A 22,690-nucleotide genomic window follows, 5' to 3' on the forward strand; every position below is an offset into this window, starting at 1 on the left:
GTGAGTGAGAGTGAGTGAACTAATGCTCATATAACTTCTTGTAGCCATATAAAATAAGAAGAACTGTGTTGGCGGTCCTGTGAGCGCGGTCTAAACAAATACCAAAAATATGTGTATGAAAGAAGCTCTTTTAAAAATATTGTCCACGTTGACGTCCAGCGATAATGGTAAAATTTTCAATAAAAATATTCTGTAATAATATTGAATTATATAAGTTTGAAATACGAACTTTAGATCTTGCAATAAAATATATTCATTGAATTTTAGGTTAGGAAATTGCTTTAGCAAGGAAAAATATTTCTATCTACGATCATATTTTTATATATCACATTTTGACTAAAAAAATATTTACAGATTGTTCCGAGAGTTTCGATGATAAGCTGACACAAAAACTATGTGAAATAGAATCATTAATCACAGATGAGATGGACATACAAGTAGAAAATCAAACCATCCGGTAATTATATTGTTCAATTATTATGCACCACATTGCAGAATAAATCAGAGAATATGTATTTATCATAAAAGTTATATGTAGTAATAGTCATAGATATACAATTAGTTTTTATGATATATATTGATTATTGATATCTGTTGATCTTTACAGTGGAAAGTATTTACAAACATTAGTTTCTATATTAAATAACATTACAAAAGTAAATATAACAGATGACGATGCAACCTTTAGTGTGAAACAGATCCAATCTATGAAAATTGCAGTAGGACTAATAGTGTCCATAGGAATTATACCCTGTTTAGAAAAAGGTGTAGGTATAGATATGGCAAAATTATGTCCCAGAGCTACAAAAATTCCACAAGAAAACCTCACTTGCATGCAGGTAAAATCATTTTGTAATTTCTGAACAGTATATTTTATCTTTTATAATTTATATATATGATTACCTTCTTTACATAAATTTCATCTTTCAGAGATACGAACGAATAAGATTTACAACCATTGCTCTCACAGATCTATTTCATGATAATATCTTACGACCAACTATACTTTTATATCTCAGTGCGATATTGGCAGCTTTGTTACAATTATCTCATGCTCCATTGATTAAACCCAATAAAGAGAGTGGGGAAACATCAAATGCCAAAGACTGTGATCAAGCGCAATTTCGTATGACAGTGAAACGATATCAAGATTTGCTGGGTCAACAAAAAGAATTTTATGTTAGATTAATTTCACTATTAAGTAGTTGTCCGCAGTACAAGTGTTTCCAAGAATTAATGGTAATTCATGGACAACAAAAAACACCAAAATGGTTACGCACATGCACTCGGAACATTTTAGTTAGCAAGATTACACAACCAGGTGGAGTATTATCATTAATTATTGCGATTTGCGGCAATGAGTTGGATATAGGCACGAACTGGCGTATGTTGGACTTGATTTCCAAGTTATTAGCAACATCCCATGGAAAAGATGCGGACGAGTATTACAGACTTGTATGTCCACAGGTATGTGTGTGTATACTAAATTGATACATTGTATAAAATATATTAAAATCGTCTAAAATATATTGTATAAGTTACTAAATTGATACATATGATGCTACAATACTAAATTGGTACATTGTATAAAATATATTACGTAAGATACATTGCATAAAAGTTATATTATGTGCTCATACACAGGATAAAATGAAATAGATTATATTTAATAATCCCCAATCTCACTTATTAATGTTTCTAGATTTTAGATCTACTCTTTTCGGATAAAATCAACCATGGCTCAACGATAGTGAACTGTTGTATTGCCACTCTGTATGATTGCAACTCATCCTTCTGTCATAAGTACATCATAGAAACCGTGTGTGCACCTTTGATAACGACAGAACCGTTCGTTTCAAGGTCCGAAAAGGAGACTGAGCGATGTATCACGACATTGGCGAAATGTTTTCTAGTCGAAGATGCAAAGTTTAAGCATCTACCTAGTAAACTCATCTTGCACGTTGCTACGCCTTTATTTTGTTTATACAACAAAACTCGTCAAAGCCCGTGCATATTGAAAAAGCCTTTGCAACAGTTGTTGCTGAAAATCCTTGAGGATGAGACAAAGCGAGAAAAGCTGTTTTCTGCTTTTCTGGGGCATCACACATCGGCAGAATTCGGAGATTATTTGCTGCCGGAATTCGGACCAAACTGTGGTATCAAGATCATTGGCTTGAGCGAAGATCTAAGATACATGGAATTAGCTGATACAATTTACGATCTAGTGTGTATCGCTAAGAATTTATCGCCTAGTATGTTCACTTATATATTGAGCTTTCTGTCAAATATAAATCAAGTGAATGAAACTAGACAACGAGCAAGGTTAAACACAGAAGACGATCAGGTAAGACACCTAGAGATGCAAATAGCGACTTGTGCACTTCTCCAACGGTTAGCCGATATGAATACTGTTCGTGAAGCACAAGCGAAAGAACCACAGTCGTTGCTGTCGTTCATAAAATTCTTGTTCACCAAATATATTAACACGAAGAAACGACAAGATGAAATGGAAGAGAATGAGTGTGAGCTACTGTGTCTCAGCTTAATGCTGATAAAAACGTTGGTTGAAGAAAAAGTTGAGCTTCGCGTTAATGCGTTTAAAAACTTTAGCAAATTCTTAAAGCAACATGTTAAATCAAGTCTGCCTACGCAGCTTGAATCATTGGTAAACGAAGTGGTGAAATGCATTGAGACTTATGGAAGGTCTAAGAGGAAATATCACAAAGATTTATCGGTGAATACGTCGGCGTCGAACAAGTTCGACAAAGCCATAAAAGATCTCGCGGATTCATTGATTCCTGTTCAGGCAAATGGTCTCATAACACTTAGGAAACTGATTGAGGATCAGGATCCCTTCACTATCGCGCATAGAAGAATCGTTTTAGATCTGTTGCAGGTTCGTACACTGATACAATTTTACATCTCTAATTAGGAGGGAAAAAGGAAATACTTTAGGTTTAATATAAATTAACTTTAAAACTAAATCAACTCAATTTAGAACTCCTGGAAACATTTAAGTGTTAGATCGAAAATAATGCATTTGGTTACAGACAAATTTAAAGCACGAAGATTCGTACATATACCTGGCGTCCATCAATGGGCTGTGTGCTTTAGCAACTGCATACCCGCAGGAAGTTATAAAAATATTAATACCTGAATATATCGACATGCCTAATCGCATTACAGGTACAGAAATAACTAATGAAACCAGGATTAAGCTCGGCGAAATATTGGTCAAGACAACGAGAGCTTTAGGTATGTGGAAATCAGTTTTCATCTTCCACTTATATAAATAAAATACTCTACAGATTTTTATTTTATGTATGATAATATTAATCGGTCTCTATAAAAATATTAACACAGAAGCAATATCAAACTAAGAATTACGGCTTGTATTAACAAATGTTGTTAACAAACGTGAACCCGTAATCGAAAGGACATATTTTGCAGGTGAAATGGGCGTGGTTCATAAGAATATGCTAGTCAATGGCTTCTTGTGCGCCGTCCGCGACAATGAATCCTTGGTACGAGCCTCCGCTCTTTCTTGTTTAGGAGAGCTTTGCAAGGTACTGAATTTTCGATTAGGAAACTTGCTTAACGAGGTACGTATACGAATCTCACAATGAACAGCGGTCGCGGAAGAAGACCTTCCAAAAATTTCTCTTTGACGTTTTCAGATTGTCTACTGCATCGCGATGATAGTTAAATCCGATAAAGCTCCCGAATGCCGGCGCGCCGCCGTATTGGTCGCTACGCTTTTATGTCGCGGACTTGACAAGGACACGCTCAACAGTCTCGATCACAATCTGGTTAACTTGTATCGTAGTTTGAAACACCTGCGCGATGAAGACAACGATCCAGTGTTACAACTCCACGCTCAGTTAGCCTTAGAAGAAATTGATTTGATTGTACAAGATGTGCTAGCCAAACCGTGCAAACTTGAGAAACAAATATTCATATTAGATCGACCATTGTGATATGATAGAATATTCGGACATTTGTTTGCTGTACAGTATTTTTGATTACTATATAATGATATCTACATTATATATATACACACACACAACTTTCACCTCTTGCTCCGTCACCTTGTCAGAATTAGCTTTGGGAATGTTATCTTCGTCGCCATATAAAAGTAATGTATATATACTGGATTAACCACTTAAATATTTCCAAGATTAATTAATAGACAATAAGGTAAACAATTGATAAAAATTGATATGCCTATAGATGCACTTAATATATCCTGTTGAAGAAAGAAATGCGCGATATACAGCGAGAGCGTCGTATTGTTACTTATTGTGTTGCTTGTGTTCACATAAAACAAACGAAGTTAAAAGTTTCCAGGTACACGGTACAGATAAATGATTTTGCAGACAATCATCGTCCAACAAAACGAGAACGAAAATCATTATTTCGCTATTCGCGGTCACCGATAGTTTCAATGAACCCGAGAGTTTACGAGAATTGTATGAATTCCACTACGACGGGGAATTCTAGATGGGGCGGGGACTACAAGAATGTCGTGTCTTCAGAGAAGAATCCGGCCAAACGAATGTGGTCTCGTTTAAGGCAGGCGTACAGCCGTTGCGGCTGCGGTGTGGAGGCCGGTGAAGGTCGCGGTATTATCGCCCGCAGAATAAATTCCTTGGATGAGGGCTCGGGGAACGTTTTATGCCGGCTGTCTCTCGCGGCGTCCGCATCGTTATTGCCGCTGGTGGACGTCATCATGTATACGGCCTGAAACACAACCGAAGCGTTTTATGTTCACCTTTTGTTTCTTCTCTTGTTCTTCTCTTTCGTCACGAGACGAGTACAAGTGTATGCGTCTGCGCTGAGGGAAATTTCTCTCACCCTCTGAGCGTCGCGGAACATCATCGTTATATGGGATCCGATGTCGCCCCTAGAACCACCAGGCACGTTCACTTCCTTGCCCCGCATGAGCTGGATTAGGAATGACGTAAACTCCTTGGAGTCGTTGTTGCCGCCCAGTTTGTGCTGCAGAGAATTGACTTGGGCGACCAGTGCTTCCACGCCCTCGATGTCGCGCGTGATTTCCTGAAAGAATCCATTGGAAACGTCTAAAGCGTCTGAATCTCTATCCGCTGAAGACTCATCTACATTTATTATTGGGTTATTTGTACATGTATGCGCACAGCGAGAAATGTACCTCATATAAGTTTAACTTTTGGTGAGTTGGCTTCGTCGCGAACTGCAGTCTGTTAAGTATGCTTTGCGCTACGTCGGGTAGGCTTGGCAGAGCCTCCTGCTTCTGTGAGCTCAAGGTGTAAAGCGCTGCATGTGTCAGAGTCGGCAGCAAGAGCTGCGCGACTTGGCCTATTCGCTTTGAGCACAAGTAATGCAGAACCTTCTCCGCCTCGCGCGTGTCGTCGAACAATCTCTTCTGTCGGTGTGCAGGAACTGGTTGCGCTGATGCCCAGGTCGTCGACCAGGGATTATCGGGAATCATCATCCGTAGCGATAAGTGGCCTGCATTTCGAAAAATCCGATATAAAAAAGATAAGTCCGCCATATTGAGAGTAAAAGTGTATCTTGGTCAACGAGACGCATACACACGCGTAGTTGTTCTTTATATTTACAACTTGAAAATATTTCTGCAAATGACGCGCGTGTGTACAACCTCTCACATTTCTCCATTATAGCCTCGGGTATGACGGAGCCTTTTCCAGGGGAAAACAATTACACGAGAGTCCTTACAGCATTACTTGCGTTAGATCTTCAATTATCTAACTGAGGTGCACAAGATAAAATGGTAATGCGTGTAACATTATAGGTGACACGAGGATTATTCGAAAACATCGTTATAGACCCAAGATGCTTCCTGTATATTGCAAAAATGATGCTGACCCTTTCCTTGTCCCCACTCATCGAGCCCTTCGTCGTCGATCCAGTCTCTCGGCGAGTACCATCGGATAAAGTCCTCCAGCACCGCACCAGGATTCGCCGCCTACCGTCATATTACGAACAAAATGGACGTGTCATCATAAGATACATCGACATGAGTTTAGGGTCGATTTATTACTGTACGCACTTTGAAGGATTCCATGTCAGACAACAGGGACGCGCTCATCATTCGCGCGCGCATTTCAGAGGCGTATTTGTCAGTGCCGAGCTGCATCATCACCTGCGCGTCCTCCTCCAACTGGTCCTCCGTTTTCGGAACAGGATCCTGCGTGACGGGTAGATAAAGAGGATCTCCGCTTTGAATCAGCCTACACATCAATTCCCGTCTCATTGAGTCACAAGGCAGTGCACTTTCTCAGACTTAGTCCGCCGGCAAGGTAAGACTAACGTCATGTGCGATCTTAAGGAGATAGTGATACTTGAAATTATATAGAAGCGTTCTCATAAGTGCTAGCTGGTTAAAAATCAACGCGCTCTCTTCACTCCAATCCTCCACTCTTTCTCTCTTTACCTACTCCTTAGAGGGGAGGGAGAGAGAGAGAGGAGGAGAGGGGGGGAGGGGAGAGAGAGAGAGAGAGAGAGAGAGAGAGAGAGAAATGTCAAACTACAATATTATACGATCAGCGCCAACAACGTATACTTATGGATACGTTCTGCATGGATACGTTACTTAGATAACAATCCCAGATTTACATAACGTCTAACGTTGAGTTGAGCTCTGTTATAAGCTTTTGACGCGAGTTGAAGTCGATACCGGACACTCGTTCGAAATACCGGTGGAGTATCGGTATCAAGCGATATTTTCGCGAGAGACTCGGTACTGCTCGCGATGATACGCGTAAAATAAGCAACCGTCCCCTCCAAAATCTAGGATTTTCTGCAAGATTTCGCGAGAGCAGTTTCGCGCGAATTCGTGCCAATTTGCGGCTGTCATTTGCCTAGGCAGGGAAGCGAACCTGAGTGAAGAGTGTTTGGCCAATCTTCCCGCGGGTTTGTTCCACAGCAGGTGCTTCGCCTTCAATTGCGTCCTCGTTGACGAAATCTCCTCGCTCGCCAATTCCTCGCTCGAGCACTCGAAGAATTCCTCCTCCTCGGATTCTGCACAAGACAAGCCGAGCTCTGCGGTCTCCTCGTGTTTCAAATTGCTCACGCGTCAAGTGCAATTAAAACGCGTTGTGTATCGCGACGTTACCTGTCTCCTCGACGTCGTCCATCTCCATGCTTTGGGGCCTATGCGCGTTTTCCTCCCGCGTCTTCTTCCTCGCTATGCAACAGTTCATCATCTGCACGCGTGTAAGTAGAAAAACAAAGGAGATTGTTACTCGGAGAAGAAATGGGCATTAATGGGTCGAGCATTTGTCGAATTGACGTACCTGCAACTTTTGATGCAGCAGACACGTGCGAACGGAATCCGGGAAGCCCGGCCCGACTCTGAAACGAAGTTTCACGAACGGACGATATAATTTTAGACTCGACTTTCCAGTTGCGAGCACGTTTTGCGCATAAATTTCACCGATGGGAAAATGACGACGTCGATACATAAACACGGGATCTGCAAGACCTCGGAACCTCCGCTATTAGCATGACGACGACGACGACGACGACGACGACGATGTCGAAATGCTGCACGCTGGATTTAATAGGCCGCACACTCTCAACACCGGTTGTCGCATTGATTTACTAATTACCCGCCTTCTACGCTTGATCGTTAGATTTTAACGCGCAAACGCCTAACGGTATCCCGCGTATTCCCGTATTATCGACGAGTTACGTTGCGGCCGTCTCCTATCATCGACGACAGGTATCCCGCTGTGCTAATTTCACCGATCGCGTCGGTGCCGTTGAGATCCTCGAAGCTATCTATAAATGCACCTATATTATAGCTACTAAAGACGTTGTTAATTAACACAATCACGAAATATATTTCTATTTCCATTCTCCGCGCACGAGAGAAAAAAGCACGAGATGCTTCTTTCGCGAAAGAGATTAATTGATTGCGAAAATTCCACTCGCCAAGTAACGAGCGATAAGTTGAGGAGATAAACTAGGACAGGAGGAGAGAGAACCGACCGTCTAAAGATCTTAAGTAAAAATCAGTCGGCCGATCAGTCCCGATAGAAAATCGACTTGGAGAAGACGCAGCAGAATGCGAGACCGAAGACGCAACTGCATCGGGGACGGAATACACGCAACGCGGTTACAAAATCTTGTCGCGTATAGTTGGCACGATGATGCGATAATGCCGGAGGAAGCAACAGGTGAGCGACGAGCTCTCCGAAACGTTTTATTGCCCAGGAGAGGCGCAGAGTGACGCGACTACGATTCTGCAGTTCAAAATCAACGCGTAACATCAGCGCACAACGATACACACAGAAGATGCCGTGCTCCGCGACGGAAGTCTGCTTAAAAAACGACAGAGGACGACAGTCCGTTTTCTTCACTCAGCAGACGGCATACTTTAACGATACGAGAAGCGCGTCCACTTGACGCTACATCGTCCGCCCGCATCCGAAGCGCATCCTTCGCATGAACAGGATAATATCGGAGGAACGATTTCGATATCGCCGAAGACCAACGGAGAAAGACGAGGACATTCAGCACCGAACCTGGACGCGACGGACAAGATCGCCAAGGGTCAACTCCGCCCTCGACGAGGTTTTTTCACGCGGCAAGAGCGCCTCGTCGAGAGACGCTTAAATATCCTAGCCGGTCCGCAAGGCCTACGTCGCGGCTGCCCTACCACCGAGCGTAGCTCTGGCACGAGACAGGATTTCTGCGGGGGCCGAGGACGGACGGCCGTGCTCGGTTCTTGCAGTCGACTTCAAGACCGCGATGCGGCCGAGCTAACGGTGAAGAGAAGCCGACGCGAGTCGTCCCACGTCCACGCCGCGCTCGTTCCTCGTCGGGATCCGCGCCCGCGAGCACAGACGACGACCGGATTTCCGGAGTTTTGTTTTCTTCTATACTTCTTTCCGTCCCTCCTCCCCCTCCAGGTTTCTTCCCGCTCCCTTTGTTTCTTTCCTGCGTGAGATGATCGATTCGTAGCTCGGGAAAGAGCCGCGTCTCGTGGATATTCGCCGCAACAACCCCCGACCTGAGCTCTGTGCACTTGAAGGACCTGAAGGACCTGAAGGACTTAGGCTCGCGCGCCTAAGTTTCGGCGTTTCCTGCAAGGTGCAGCCGAACCTCCCGCTCGGCGCACCATGGCCCAGACTGCGCACTCGTAGACGACGACACAGGCAACTATGAGTGAGTAGTGAACGTTTATTCTTTCCTTTTCTCCGAGTAATGCCAGTGTCCAGTCGGAGATTGAAGGGACGATCCCGCTCGATGTCCGTGACTTTGCGGACCAAGCTAAGCAGCCCTTAATTTCCGCTGTTAACTTAAAGGTGGAATTTCACGCGTCACTCGCGGGCAGGCTGAGAATACGAGCGCGCGAGGTGGAGGACTAAACATCGAGTTGAGCCGTTGATTTGTATCTCGAATTTCCTCAGCTCATTAATGCGCACGTAACGGTATTATTAGTGTGCCCACGGTAACGGCTGAGTTACCTCGAGCGATTATCTCAAGGAGCCGGGCCAAGAGTGAGCCTGTACCATCTGTACAGAAGCAGAAGAAGCGGGAGAACGTAAAGCGGTCGAAAGTGTGATCTTTCAAGTTCCGTTGCGACGAATACACTTGAGAAAAATACTCAGACGCGAATGTATTCTATTCGCGTGAAGCCTGCGCGTGGAACAACTCAGAAACTCATGACACACCTGTGCGATTGTCCGCACGCGATTTTTGCTTTGCAAATTTACGCGAATTCACCGCGTCGTTTTTGAAACGACTGCGTTCGGATTGCGTTAATTCGCGAAACTCGCTCATCTCGCGACAGATGCTCCGAGACCGACGCTACTTGTACCTGTTCCCTTCTACTTCCGAGGATTCCGGACGAACGTCTGTTTGTACGACTCGCCATTTTCGCGGCCGAGTGCCAGCTATACTCTTTCATGAAACTATAGCTCCACGTCGCGCGTGGCAGCGGACTCTTCGAAGGGTTAATGCACCTACGCGCGTATCTTACGGCTATCGTCTTCAACGTACACCGTCCGACCTTGAACCACACTATAGATACCATGTACACGTCGGTGTACCGCCGGTAACCAGACGGGACGCCGAATAGTGTTCGTGTTACGCTCGAAAAATTCGTGTTTCACAACCTGCGTTCAGTTGTTTAGCCTATCGCAAAGGCGCAAAGTCGAGGACGGAGTTTCGGCTCTGAGAACGTCCAAGACATTTACCGAGGACATTGCACGTACTCTTTACGCAAGGAGGAAAAATGAGACGCACATTTTTCTGCTGTCGGAAGAAGACGGTCGATCGGGAAGTCGCGCGCGTGCGCGCGCTCGAACAAGAGCGTCAACGTCTTGACGGAACGCGCGGAATCCCTTAATGTCCAGGTGCGACGGACGATACGGGATCGTTGGGGTTCGAAAACGCTATTGGGGCACTTTGCATTAAGTGGACGAGGCGATCCGGAGAAGAGAGGATCGCGAGAGGAGAGAGTGTCCTCGAGGCATTGGATTTTCATTTCCGCTCGATTGATCGACCAAGCGATCGGGAACGACATACGAGCGTGGTATTTGCACGGAATATTGCGATATTAATAGAGATACGCGAGATTCATATGCGAGGTGCGAGCGGCGATGAACAAAACAAAAACTATGCCACTGATAGTCAATGTTCTTAGAGGACAAGGCACTTGAAGAAGAAGAAGAAGAAGAATGTGCGAGATGAAAGCCCAAGCGAGTGGTGGAGTAAAAGGGAGCGTAGATAGAAAGCCGGAGGAAAAATCGAGCGATGCACTTCCCGGTCGATCCTCCCTGTTGGACCGTTAAATCGATCGATCTTGTCGTGTTGATCGTTCCGCGCGGCTTCATGACGTTACGCAAACATCGTGCACGTAATCCCATCGTATTCGATCGTATTCGATCGGAAATATATTTTTTTTTCTCTTTACATAACGACGCTTCGTCGGCGAGCGACGCGAAGGTGCTGGAATTTTCGTGCGCGTTCCGCGAGCGCAAGTCGAGTTTCGGGCTCGCACGCGAACGAAACGTTAAACCCGTCACGGTCGCGGCCTGACGAGAAAAATTAAGATGCATGGTAATGATGTCCTGCCTGGCAAAGCATTACGAAGAAATTGCCGAGATTTAGCGGCCAACCGGCCGTCGAGCGCGGTCAATGGTGATCCGTTTGTCCGCGAGCCGTGACCATCCGAGCATGTTGCACTCCTGCCTCAATTCCTGCGTCCGTCGCACTTCCCGCAATCGCGGCAAGTCTCCGGAAACTCGTCCGAGTCGAGGCGCATTAGTTGAAAGAAATTGCATGCGAGGTACAAGTACGCTAACACGGTCACGGCAAGTTGTATCGAACGGTCTCAGCCTGATAGGGTCGACGGAACGATCGACGAGGGAATTCTCGCGAAACTTTTGTTCACTTTGATCTCATCGCGCTCTGAGATCGACGCGAAGTCCTGGGAAATTCAAGCGAGTCTTTTGTATTTGTATGTGTGTGTGTATGTGTGTGTGTGTGTGTGTGTGTGTGTGTGTGTGTGTGTGTGTGTGTGTGTGTGTGGTGTGGTGGGTGGGTGTGTGGGGTGTGGGTGTGTGTGTGTGTGTGTGTGTGCGTGTTTATTACCATCTGTCCTTAAACCACAAATCACAGGGAGGAAACAGTCGTCATTGTCGCGAGAACAGATGTCAATTGCGAGTCATCGTCTCGGCGCTTCTTAACGAACCGAGCGGCTGCTTTACGCCGATCGCAATTAATGAGCGTCATTGTTCGCGCCTACCGTTTACACGGTTAACGTGTACACCCGAGTGTGACGCGCCTGCTTTCCTCTCCCATCAGGATCGTGACACCTCGATAATCCTGCCGGTCGTACTGGCGACGAAATGAAAATTAGAGCCAAAAGAATTCCCGAATTAACGGCCGACGCTCGATTGATTACAAAGACGCGCGAACAGTCCTTGAGAGGACTTTCTTCGACGTTTCCATCGAAGAGAAACGAAGGTCGTCTCCGAGTCGGTCGAGGAATCTGCGATTCCAAGGGTCCTTCGGTACCCAGCAGATACCGCGATACCAGTCCGAGCGAGCGCGCGAGCAGGTTTCGTTCGTGCTGCACTTTACGATTGCATGGCGCGAGAGCAAGCGATCGCCAGCTCCTCGCGAGTTTTATCCACGAGGAAACCCTTCGAACGGTCGCGCGCGAGCCTGAAACTTGCAATCGAGTTTGCGTTTTAGAAAGGCACGTGCACCGGTGCGCGCCACGCCGTGCTGCGGTCGCGTTTCTCGCATACTTCGCACAAGAAACCGCGCGGCGAGCCGAATTGTTCGACACAAAACGCTCGTAGGGATTTCACTTTCGCACCGTGACCGCGCCGGACGTGAGCATAACGTGAGGCTTTGACTCTATCTCGGAAATTACGAATCGTCTCGCTTGAATGCGAACCGATCGTCGTACGATTTCGCCGCGACGCTCCTTCATTTGTGTACGTACGCAATAATACCAAAAGCCCGGAAACGACGCGGAAGGAAAAGGAAAATCCATCGAGCGAGCCGCGCGCCACGAGGGAGAAGTTCGCGACTTTTCAAGGCTCGACGGAAAAATATTACCGGACGCGCGACCAAGCATCGGAAGACATATTCGCCTCGGCGAATTTCACAGGCTACCCCCGCTCGCCGAGATTGTCTCGCAGTGGAAGCCCTCGAGGAAGAGTGTCACCTAGAACGACCTAACCCACATCCCAGGGGCCGAGGGAAACCGAGTTAGGCGCGGGACGTCGCGGCTCTCATTTCCGGAACCGCTTCTTCACTTCCGCCTCGCCACCGCCCGACAACCGTTTCCGGTCATAAATCAATCGATCGACCTGCAACAACCTCCGATATTCTCGCCCGCCCTTGCAACTTTTTCCACGCGCTCTCGAAGTCGAACGGAACGTCGCATCGTGATAAACTCCAAAATATACAATTAATTTCTGCTACGACTTGTGCACAGAGGAAAAAATGCGACAAGAAACGAGGCAGACGCATTTTGGTTAAAGGAGCCGAAAAAAAAATTTGGTTTCTAACCAAAAACCAAAGAGAGATTCGCTGCCTCCCCCAAAAAAAAAAAAAACATTTGCCTCGTTTATCGTCACGTTAATTCAACCCATCCTTCGTTACTGTATGAAATTTCGGTCCATGATTCTCGGGTAAAGGGCGCAGTTTTACACGATGTTAAAATTGAAAAAGCGCGAAGAATCGACGACTTTCACGTCGTCAAAAATAGCCGTGCGAGCCGCAAAGGGCCACATCGCAGCGCGGTGTGCGTCGGAGACTTGAATGCCGGGTTAACGTCATGTCCCGATTCGCAACTCCGCGTGGACGCGAAGGGACGCGAGCGTAGTGGAAATTTTAAAGGTGGTAATTAAATGTACCACCGGCTAGCTTTTGTTTCCTCGTTATTGTGTCAGCCGGCTATTGTGCGACCGTTCTCACAGCCTGTGATATAAAGTAAAGCGTCGCATAGTCCTCATCGTCGCCGCCATCGTCGCGGTCGTCATCGTCGGCGTCGTCGCATAACGTAATTCGGCGGACGAATGCCTGCGCTCGCAAAACTGACAATGCGTGCGAAAAACACGTTCGTTTCCCTCCACGGATTCCCGCGTGCGTGCGCGCGCACGCGCGATCTGTGCCAGTAAGGAAGCAAGGCTTACGGGCCAGTTATAAATTAACTCTCGCAGCGGTCTGCTATTAATATTCATTCACATTGACGATGCTACATCGAGCCCGGTTGAGCTCTTATTACCGGCCGGTGTCTAATCGATCAATCAGAATCAAGCCTCGCCGGCTCCTATCTGAGCGTAACGGTTTCGCGTTTGGTCGTGCGTGCGCGGGTCAAGTGCTGTCGCGATATATTGCCTCTCGGCGCTGTAATAATATTGAAATCCCTGGGAGACGGCGTTCTCGACGACGACGACGACGACGACGTTCGAAGGAAGGCAGGAGAGGAGAAAGAGAGAGAGAGAGAGAGAGAGAAAGAGAGAGAGAGAGAGAGAGAGAGAGAGAGAGAGAGAGAGAGAGAGAGAGAGAGAGAGAGAGAGAGAGAGAGAGAGAGAGAGAGAGAGAGAGAGAGAGAGAGAGAGAGAGAGAGAGAGAGAGAGAGAGTCGGTGATCCCACCAGCGAATCCCCCATTCACATGTCGTCGCTCTTGTTTGTCGAAGTCACACGTGTAGCCGCCACGGTAGTTCGACATATTGTGCAATTAAGCAGCCGTTCTTGAGAAACGCGAAACGAACGTCATCCTGCCGAGAAGCCGCGGGGCATCTCGCGACTTGCGAAAGCCCACATATACCATGTAGAAATAACGAATCGAGAGTGGTATTCATGGTGTTGCGTTCCTATCTGAACGTGATCACCGCGTCGTCACGTTCTTTCGTCACTTGGTTCATTTGGCTCGTACATTTTCACGACAAAAGGACGCGTATCGACACAGGTAGGTTTACCCAGCTCTTCAGGTGTACAGATCGCGAGCTCCGCTGCGGTCTCGTCGTCATCGTCATCGTGTCCTAATTTGTCGATCGAAGACCGCATGTCTCAGCGGGGAAATATTTCGCGACTCGACGAAGCACGAAGGCGACGGCGACGAGAAAGCCCGCCGATCCTCCTCACTCGGACGACCGTGAACGATCGCGCGCGGGGAGGCAGAAAAAAGGCGATCGGAGATGATCGGCGTCGAAAAGGGAGCATTAGGATACTCGGGACATTCTCGAGTGAAAACGAGCGTCGATCGAGCGCGGCCGGCCATAACGACGACGACGATCATCGACGGATTAAGCCGATGCGATATGTCCCGCCGAGCGGAACAAACCACCGCGGTGCGGCCCGCCGTGTCATTCGCCCGAAACCGCGCATAATGCGAATCTCTCGCTCGCTGATGAAGCCTAATTTATCGCGACGACGCCATCGTTACTCTCGCAGAGGCTGAATCGCCGAGCCAACTCAATCGCGCCTCTGCCTCAAAGCGATCCTCACGATCGGAGGTAAGCTTCACGCTTCGCGATCTAATCTTCGACTTTATCTTCCGTGATGTTGTTTCATGAATATTAAATATTGGAATATTGAAAACGTTAAATATATATTCAAAGAGACGAGAACTGTATAGCTCGTTGGGACTTCTTTGAGGCTTGAGAATTCAATCGAGAGTCATCCTCCCTTCGTTGTCGCGGGAGAAACAGTGATCAGCGAGAAAAAGACATCGCAACGTCTCTGCCTCTTCTTAGCCGGAGGCCGTGAAACGTTAATCGCCGCTGGTGCAGCGATCAGCCGAGATTTCGAGCCGCTCGTTCTTTTTACGAGGCGCTCGCTCGATCGCCTCGACTCGCGTAATGAGATGCACGGGCAAAAATGCAACGGCAACGAACTCAGGACGAAGTCGAATCGCAGGAGGAACGCGTCGCTGAATCGACGTTTGAGGCGGCTTAATCGTCCCGGCGCGAATTACGCCACGCCTGAAAATACCACGAATTTACGGAAGCAGAAACTGGAGCGAGGGGTAGCGAGAGGTAATTTTTTCATTGCTCTAGCCGCGTGCGTTCTCGTGCACTCGAACTCGTAAAAAATCATGAACTTTCGCCGAGTGCTTGGCCCATCGCGGTGCGCGTAATTGAAGCGTTCGGAGGATAAACGAAGGTACTCCCCGCGACTCTTCGCCATCGCATCTCACGACCGTATAACCGCGAGACGAGTTCGAAGTTTTACGAGAGCCGTTTCGAAGATGAAATTACCGGTCTCGGGGCTCGTTAAAAATCACGGAAATATACATACAGAGTCGAGCGAACGATAATGACCGCATTCCCCGCGAATGTGCGCGTCGTTTGCTCCGGAATGCGAGTGTTGATATTTCTCGCGCTGCGAGCGTGCGCGTCTCTCCCTAGAAAGTTTTGGCTCAATTTCTCGTCTCTGGCGCGATCCTCAGTTTCATCAGATTCGCTGGATTATGTGTCGTGTGTGAATGATCGCGGATTATTTGTCGCGGAGCGATCTCGACAGAACGATCAGCGATGTGTCACCAGCGAGGTACGACACGCGTCAGTCGCAGCGATTCGCTCGAGGGGATTCCGCGTCGTTCATCGGTCCGTTGGCCACGTACATGTGCGTCCTGCGAGATGGAGCAGGTAACAGTACTTAGATAGTCGGTTGGCATACTGTGCCGACTGGTAGCGCAAACCGTTATAGGCATATGGAAAGTTCGGCGGGTCGTGAAGCTGCGGCAGAATGCACAGAGATTTGCGCAAAAATTCTCCAACGCTTCCTTGCGCCGAAGACGACCGAGGATGAGCGTGAGGACTGCACCTTGGATGACAGTCCTAATTAATGATACCTGCATTGTTCCTAACAGCAATCGTGTGTGTTGAATAGACTACAGGCGGCGATTAATCGACTGTCGATGTGTCTCGCGAGGTGGATATCAACGTTGGATCGAAGCCTCGAGCGAGAACGGACGAGGACAATAATAATGTCTGCGCGATAATGTGCGTGCCGTTCGATGAAACCGTACAGACGGCGAAGAAAAGAAGAAGAAAAGGAAAGGCGCGGCCGACAAACGCGAAATGTCATTAACAGGATTTTATACCATCGCGTGTTGTCGCTTCTCGCGGAATTTCTGCGTCGACGTTGCTGCTGGCAAATGTCGAACGACCGACCATCTCGTCGTTTGCGGAGTGTATCTCGCAATACGCGCAAATTCGCGCATTGGAAATCGCAGATTTTTTGCACGAGGAGGAGATTCTCGCGTGGTAACCCGCCAATTTCGCGAGAAAACCGATCGGTGACATTTAATGCGAACGATATGTCTTATCGACGCTTTCGTTTTCAAGCGGGAAAAAAGGCACGCTTTCTGCACCCGCGAGATAAGACACGCGCGGGGGAGACGCGCGCGAACGAGAAAAAGAGAGAGAAACCGCTTCGTATTTAACAGCGATTGCAGCAATCTAAATTAGAACAGATGCAAAGTAGACGCACTTTCTCCGTATTTGCTTAATTCGACGCGATTCCGCCGATAACGCCTTCCACAACTAGATGAACCGCGGCTCTTACGAGCCGATTTCGCTTACGCGCCCCTCCTGCTGCTCCTCCTCCTTTTCGCCAACGACGTATAACTTCCAATTAAGAAATTATGAAGTGATTAAAAAAGAAGAACACATACATTAGAACGGCATGGATTATAGCACAACAAGATACGTTAATGTACAGATACCGATCGGATAACGTGACCGCTAATTTTTGCCGTTATGCGAGGGAGAATGCTAGAGCTCGGCAGGTCGAAATTGCTCGCCGTCTCGAACGCCGTTTCAGAAGATACGTATCGCATCGCGCGCGGGGAAAGCGTTGTATGTATTAGCGCCGTTGCGGCGAAAAATGCGACGTATTATCGTGGGAAACGGCCCGCCGATCTCGGGCTAAACATTGACACGGGTGTTGACCAGCCACTGATTGCATTCTAATCCGTATCTCGTGAACAAATCTCGGTCAATAATGTATCTCTCTCGTGAGGACGAGAGGGGGAGGAAGAATCAGAAACACCGAAGCAGAGAAAGAGAGAGGCAGAGGGGGAGAGAGAGAGAGAGAGAGAGAGAGAGAGAGAGAGAGAGAGAGAGAGAGAGATAAGGAGAAAGGGGGGAGAGGGGGGAGAGAGAGAGATAAGGAGAAAGGGGGAGAGGGGGGAGAGAGATAAGGAGAAAGGGGGAGAGGGGAGAGAGAGAGAGAGAGAGAGAGAGAGAGAGAGAGAGAGAGAGAGAGAGAGAGAGAGAGAGAGAGAGAGACACAGAAAGCCGAAAGAGAACGAAAGTGAAAGGATCAGATTCCTCGGCGAGTATAGGTGCACCCGTGCACGTGCACCTTATTGCTGCACGCGCCGACATGCGCCACGTGAATCGGCGGAAACGCCGCTTTGCGAGCAAAACCGCGGCGATCCGGAATCACCATGGACGTGGGGATCGTTCGTGCCGATTGTTATGAGAGACAGACGACCGGATCGATCGGCCGCGCGTGTCGAGTCGTACAAGACAACGAGATAATTGACATCAACCGTTCTCCGCAATTCTCCCCTTCGAGAGCCTCTTTCTCTCCCTCTTTCTATAGTCCTAGCTGCCTCTTTGGCCAGCTTCCGACCTTCTCTGAGCGAGGACGCTGATCGCCCTTGCCGATCCGCGCCCGGCCGAGCGTCGCATTCCACCGCGATTTCTCCGGAACGATCGGTCGCATTCTTTGGCGAAAGGTTATCCAATCAGCCGGTCTCACTCGGAGGATGTTGTAACATCGAGCGATTCGGTACCGACGGTGGTGGACGGGTTCCTCAGGAACAAGCCGAGCGAGAGCTTTCGCCCAGTGATTATTTGCGATGACGCCGCGTGTCGTCAAGAGGAAACGTCTCCATTTCGGAAAAGCTGTACCGTTAGAATGTCGAAGAATCGTCCGCTCACCTCTTCGTATTCACTCACCGTCATTGGCGAACAAGGTCGCTGACGCCTAGGAAGTCAAAGCGGGCGATCGTTCGTCCGGTCATACCCTGATTACGTTCGCGCGCGGATCACCGATCGCCGCCGCGCGCAGCTACTAATTGCGCCCGTTACGAGTTAATTGTCTCAGCGGCTTGACCGCGTAATTAGGCACCTGTGTGTCTGTGAGTCGAGATTATCCCCGGACCTGGACACTGTGAGCGAGACGCACTCTCTCGCGCAAGGCGTGTGCGTCGTTCAAGCAAATGTAATTGGACGCACGCGCTCATCATTTCGAATTCAGGATATTCGCGGCAATAAAAATTATTAATTATACGCTGAGGTGCGGAAGCGCGATTGTCGGGATTGATTGTCGACGTTCCGCGATTCGGTCGGCGGTTACGTCGCTGGACTCCCGCGGTGGCTTCCCTCTCGCCTGCGGATCGCCCGCGATAGAAGCGAACAATAATCGGTAGCGAAGCTCGTGCGCTACAGTTAACGATAATAAGAGCACGCGGCAACGCTAACTGGCCGTGTGCTCCCATTAACAAGTGTTCCGAGATCCGGTGCCGTAACGACGCGGCCAGTTTAATTAATTCATTACCCGCACCCGCGCTCACGTATTCTCGAAGAGACCCAAATCGGCCACTGCGCTCTAAAAATTCTTCACGAACGCGCGATCATACGAGCTATCGAGTATACCTGCGAAGACGAGCGCGGAAGAATCGAGGAACTTGGCCGAGTTGGAAACATCGCCACCGAGTCGCGTGGGAATCGCGAGATCACAACGAAGAAAAATGTACCTCATAAGCTGGACGTTGCCCTCGCGCGACCCACGATTATCATTATATTTTCCCAGTCAGAACTTGCCGGAACTTTTTCCTACTGGTGGAAAAAGCGCGCGCCGAAGGCGCCACATCCGCTTATCGAGAAAGAGCAGGTTTACATATTTGCGCGGAAACAATCAGATCGTGAGTGAAAGGTCCGCAATGTTCCTTTCGTCGGCCTCGACAGCGTCGGGGTGTGCGCGAGCGCGCCTGTAGGCCGCATGTAGGTGACTCCGTTGTCACGAACCCTTTTTAATCCGGAAGTCGATCGCGAGATATCGCGAGCAATCACGGCAAGCTGGCGCGAAAAATGTGAAAGGTGAGCCGTTTTCCCAGATTTTACGCCTTATGGCCGCAATATCGCGCGCGCGCGCGCGCGAATGAGCGAACGAGCGAGCGCCTACGCGAACGCATATCTAGGAAGTCAATCCCGCGACGAGGTCTGTTCGCTAATTACACGCGAAATCGGTACGAACGCCTGTAATTAACACCGCGGACGCGCTAAGTAGTTCCTCGAACTAAATGTTCTCGTAATGGAAATCGCATAAGCGGCGAAATCTCGGAGGAAAGTCACCTTTGTAAGCGTCTCATTCACGTGGGAGTATTATAAAATGGAATTTTTCTCTCTTTCTTCTTTGCAGAAAAAGAGAGACGTCCGTGTTGTAAATATTTCGACGAGCGACGCGTGATCATCGGCCTTGACACACACGGAGACTTTCTCGATGCGAAATTCTCTTCCCGGAACAAGACGCTTCCGATTCTCTCGCAAGCGCCGTTTTCTGCCGATCAGTTTATCGAATGACAAGGATCTTGTGACGTTGATCGAATGACAAAGACCTCCTCTCTGCGACCGATGTCGCGCCCACGCGACGCTGCGCACTCCCTTCGCTCGAGAATGAAATAATACGTCTCGCATTAAAGACTCAACCTACTTTACTGCTACCTGTCCGCGACCGAGCGAGGCTGCAGTTACCGATGCACCGCTGTAATCACGTCGAGCGTGATGCACGATATGCACTCGCGGGAACTCGTGCGGGATGCGCGAGTAACGTAACGTAATACGGACAACCCGCCGGATGTCGTGCGGCATCGCGGAGAGAAAGAAGTCTCTCAAAATTCCGGCCGCGCGATGCGTCCCGAGATGCTGGAGCGGAAATACGGCGCGACATATAATTGCCGAATGGTTGTTATTACCGCCGCGTATGCGCGGCGCACGAGGCGCGGTGCGTAGTGCATCGACCCGCTGAGAACTACGCACTAATGTGCCTAAGGGAGTGAACCTTTCATTCGACTTTCCGCGCGACGGAGGGTAACCGACAGCTCGAGGATCTCGCGAGTCCCTTTGTACGTTACAGAGAAAACGCAATGTGATTCTCGATGTTTCGAAGCAAAACTTGACTTTCATTCAGCTTCCTTCGCATTATCTCGAAGGGTCGCGAGTACCTCTTCGTTAAGAAGAGGAATAAAATAATGAAGGCGAGCGGAATTGAAGAGAGATCGAGGAGGTTATTGGGCCAGCTGGAAGCGGCTGTGAGAGACGCGACAGTCGTGGAAAATCGTAGCGTGCAAGAAAAGCTGGCGTGACCAGCCTGGAGAACGCCTCGCTGAACGAACCCAGGCCCATAGTCCGAACCCGTTACGAGTCAACGGCCGGAGTGTTACGCGCGATACGATATGTGCGTGTCCTCGGCCCGATCTCGCTATCGATAGCCACGCACCTTGCGGTGCGTGGATTCCTGCGGATTTATACCTGTGTCGTGACTGATGCCGGCTGACATGTCACTCTGGTGTTTCGATTAAAATTCACCGTCTGCATTCACTCGCCCCCGGAGGTTTAGTCATACCGAAACGATCGTTGCGTCACGCTGGGGGAAACTACGTGACGAATTCAAGCCGCATTCTCACGTATGATTGTAGTCCCGAGGACAGAGAAAAGATTACGGAATTCCCGATGGTAATCTCGCTCGTCTTTTTTAAAGTGCACGAAGAAGAGATTGTTCTTGGAATGGAGAAGATAATTCAATAATTCATCGAGCGTTCTCGCGCTCGAACTTGTCTGTGTCATGGGAAACCATTTTCGCCAATTACTATTGCGTTTACTTATTACATCCGACACTATCATTAAGATCATCGACCGCGCTCCCGCGGATTTCTCCCGTGAAAGTCCGATTACGCGGCAAAATTTTTGGATCGAATTCTAACGTAACGTTCGAGTTCGATATCGTAACGGCACGCGTTCGTTTGAATTTTATAGCTCGGCTTGCACGTGCGCCTTCGACGAATATAATTACAGCTATGCGGATGTAATGATAAGTTTCTCGTTGTCGCTGTAACTGTACGCGTTTCGAGAGACCAGCGGAATTTCTTCCCCTGATCTTTTCCGGTAGTGTCGTAAAATTTGCCGGAAAGTTGTCGCGGAAAAGGTTAACTAGATCTAAACTGCGAATGGAACCTGGTGCGTTTTTAGTGTTAAACGTTCCTTGACGGCGATTGCAGCGGCAGAGCAGCGGGGGTATCGCGGCGATTTCTCCTCCGGAGAAATATCTTTTTGCCCGCAACCCTGTAATTAGTCTTCGGCTCACATTCGGCAGGTTCCGCCGGCGCCGCGCCGGTTCGCTGTCGCACGCTGTCTAACGGGCGTTTTCGTCCGCTCATATATGGGGAGAAATGGATCGTTCTCTCGTCGTTACACCGTAACGACTCCGCCGTCTACGGACATGACGAACGAGGGAAAATGCAGTCATTTCCACGAGATCCGACCGCCGCGATCTGACAATTGCACTCATTGTTGTTTTGGGAGAATTTCGATTCTCTCAGGGAACATTCGACAGCGTCAACACGACCGAGAACATTTCATGCGAGAGAAAAATCTATCCGAGAGAAAAAGAGAAAAAGGGAGACTTCTTTGCAAAATATTATATTTGCGGGCGGACGATATGTGGATTTTTCCCGACGCGAACTCTGAGCGAATTTTCTCCGAGATTAATAGAACGTCACGTGAAAAAGGAACACGCGGAATCGCATGCTCCGTTTCTTCGATACGAGACGGGGCATACACGGACCTGTGTGTTATGTGCAACAATAAAGCGTCGGCAGAAACCGCCGGATGGCATTTCGCGTTTGTGAAATGTCCTGTCCCGAGGCTCGCCGCGAAGGCGCTCCGGCGAAGGTGCGAGAGGCATCATAATGAAAAGCGACACATAATCGCGAGAATGCACAAGCCAACGAGTATTACAACATGTTTCGTAATCGCGTGTCTACCCACGTGCGCCCAAAGGAATCGACGCTTTTTCTATAAGGATGCCTTCCCTGCGTTACTCGAGAGAACTCGACGAGAGGCTGACTCGCGCACGCGAAAATCGTAACGTCACGTCCGCGTTCCGCGCGAAACAAGAATCAGGGATTAACGGTAA

The 22,690-nt window shown here is 48.4% G+C and overlaps 3 protein-coding genes across 4 annotated transcripts in view; 2 read left to right on the forward strand and 1 right to left on the reverse strand.

Moving 5' to 3' along the window:
* Positions 1 to 4,229, forward strand: Tango6 (transport and golgi organization 6). Its single transcript, XM_011142324.3, has 8 exons — positions 1 to 167; positions 355 to 457; positions 608 to 839; positions 931 to 1,467; positions 1,703 to 2,896; positions 3,051 to 3,255; positions 3,451 to 3,602; positions 3,678 to 4,229. Exons 1-8 carry the CDS (start codon positions 110 to 112, stop codon positions 3,975 to 3,977), a joined length of 2,781 nt encoding a protein of 926 aa, XP_011140626.1. The 5' UTR covers positions 1 to 109; the 3' UTR covers positions 3,978 to 4,229.
* Positions 4,014 to 22,690, reverse strand: part of Rab3GAP1 (RAB3 GTPase activating protein subunit 1) — a 25,372-nt gene continuing 6,695 nt past the window's right edge. The window contains exons 7-14 of the mRNA XM_011142322.3: positions 7,299 to 7,356; positions 7,118 to 7,208; positions 6,882 to 7,023; positions 6,053 to 6,233; positions 5,869 to 5,968; positions 5,171 to 5,490; positions 4,855 to 5,058; positions 4,014 to 4,740 (exon numbers count right to left, since the gene is read on the reverse strand). Of these exons, the coding sequence (XP_011140624.1) occupies positions 4,513 to 4,740; positions 4,855 to 5,058; positions 5,171 to 5,490; positions 5,869 to 5,968; positions 6,053 to 6,233; positions 6,882 to 7,023; positions 7,118 to 7,208; positions 7,299 to 7,356 (1,324 nt within the window). The 3' untranslated portion in view covers positions 4,014 to 4,512. The remainder of the gene's footprint in view (positions 4,741 to 4,854; positions 5,059 to 5,170; positions 5,491 to 5,868; positions 5,969 to 6,052; positions 6,234 to 6,881; positions 7,024 to 7,117; positions 7,209 to 7,298; positions 7,357 to 22,690) is intronic.
* The window catches only part of haf (leucine-rich repeat and fibronectin type-III domain-containing protein hattifattener), a 19,947-nt gene continuing 4,619 nt past the window's right edge, over positions 7,363 to 22,690 (forward strand). Inside the window, exon 1 of one of the 2 annotated variants that reach the window (XM_025301746.1) lies at positions 7,363 to 9,174. In XM_025301746.1, the coding sequence (XP_025157531.1) occupies positions 9,171 to 9,174 (4 nt within the window). In that variant the 5' untranslated portion in view covers positions 7,363 to 9,170. Of the gene's footprint in view, positions 9,175 to 21,242; positions 22,687 to 22,690 lie in introns of those variants that run through there. The other variant, XM_019841813.2, reaches the window with a different exon arrangement.

This window comes from Harpegnathos saltator, unplaced genomic scaffold (genome assembly GCF_003227715.2).
Source record: "Harpegnathos saltator strain DR-91 unplaced genomic scaffold, Hsal_v8.6 scaffold45, whole genome shotgun sequence".
NCBI classification, from domain to species: domain Eukaryota; kingdom Metazoa; phylum Arthropoda; class Insecta; order Hymenoptera; family Formicidae; genus Harpegnathos; species Harpegnathos saltator.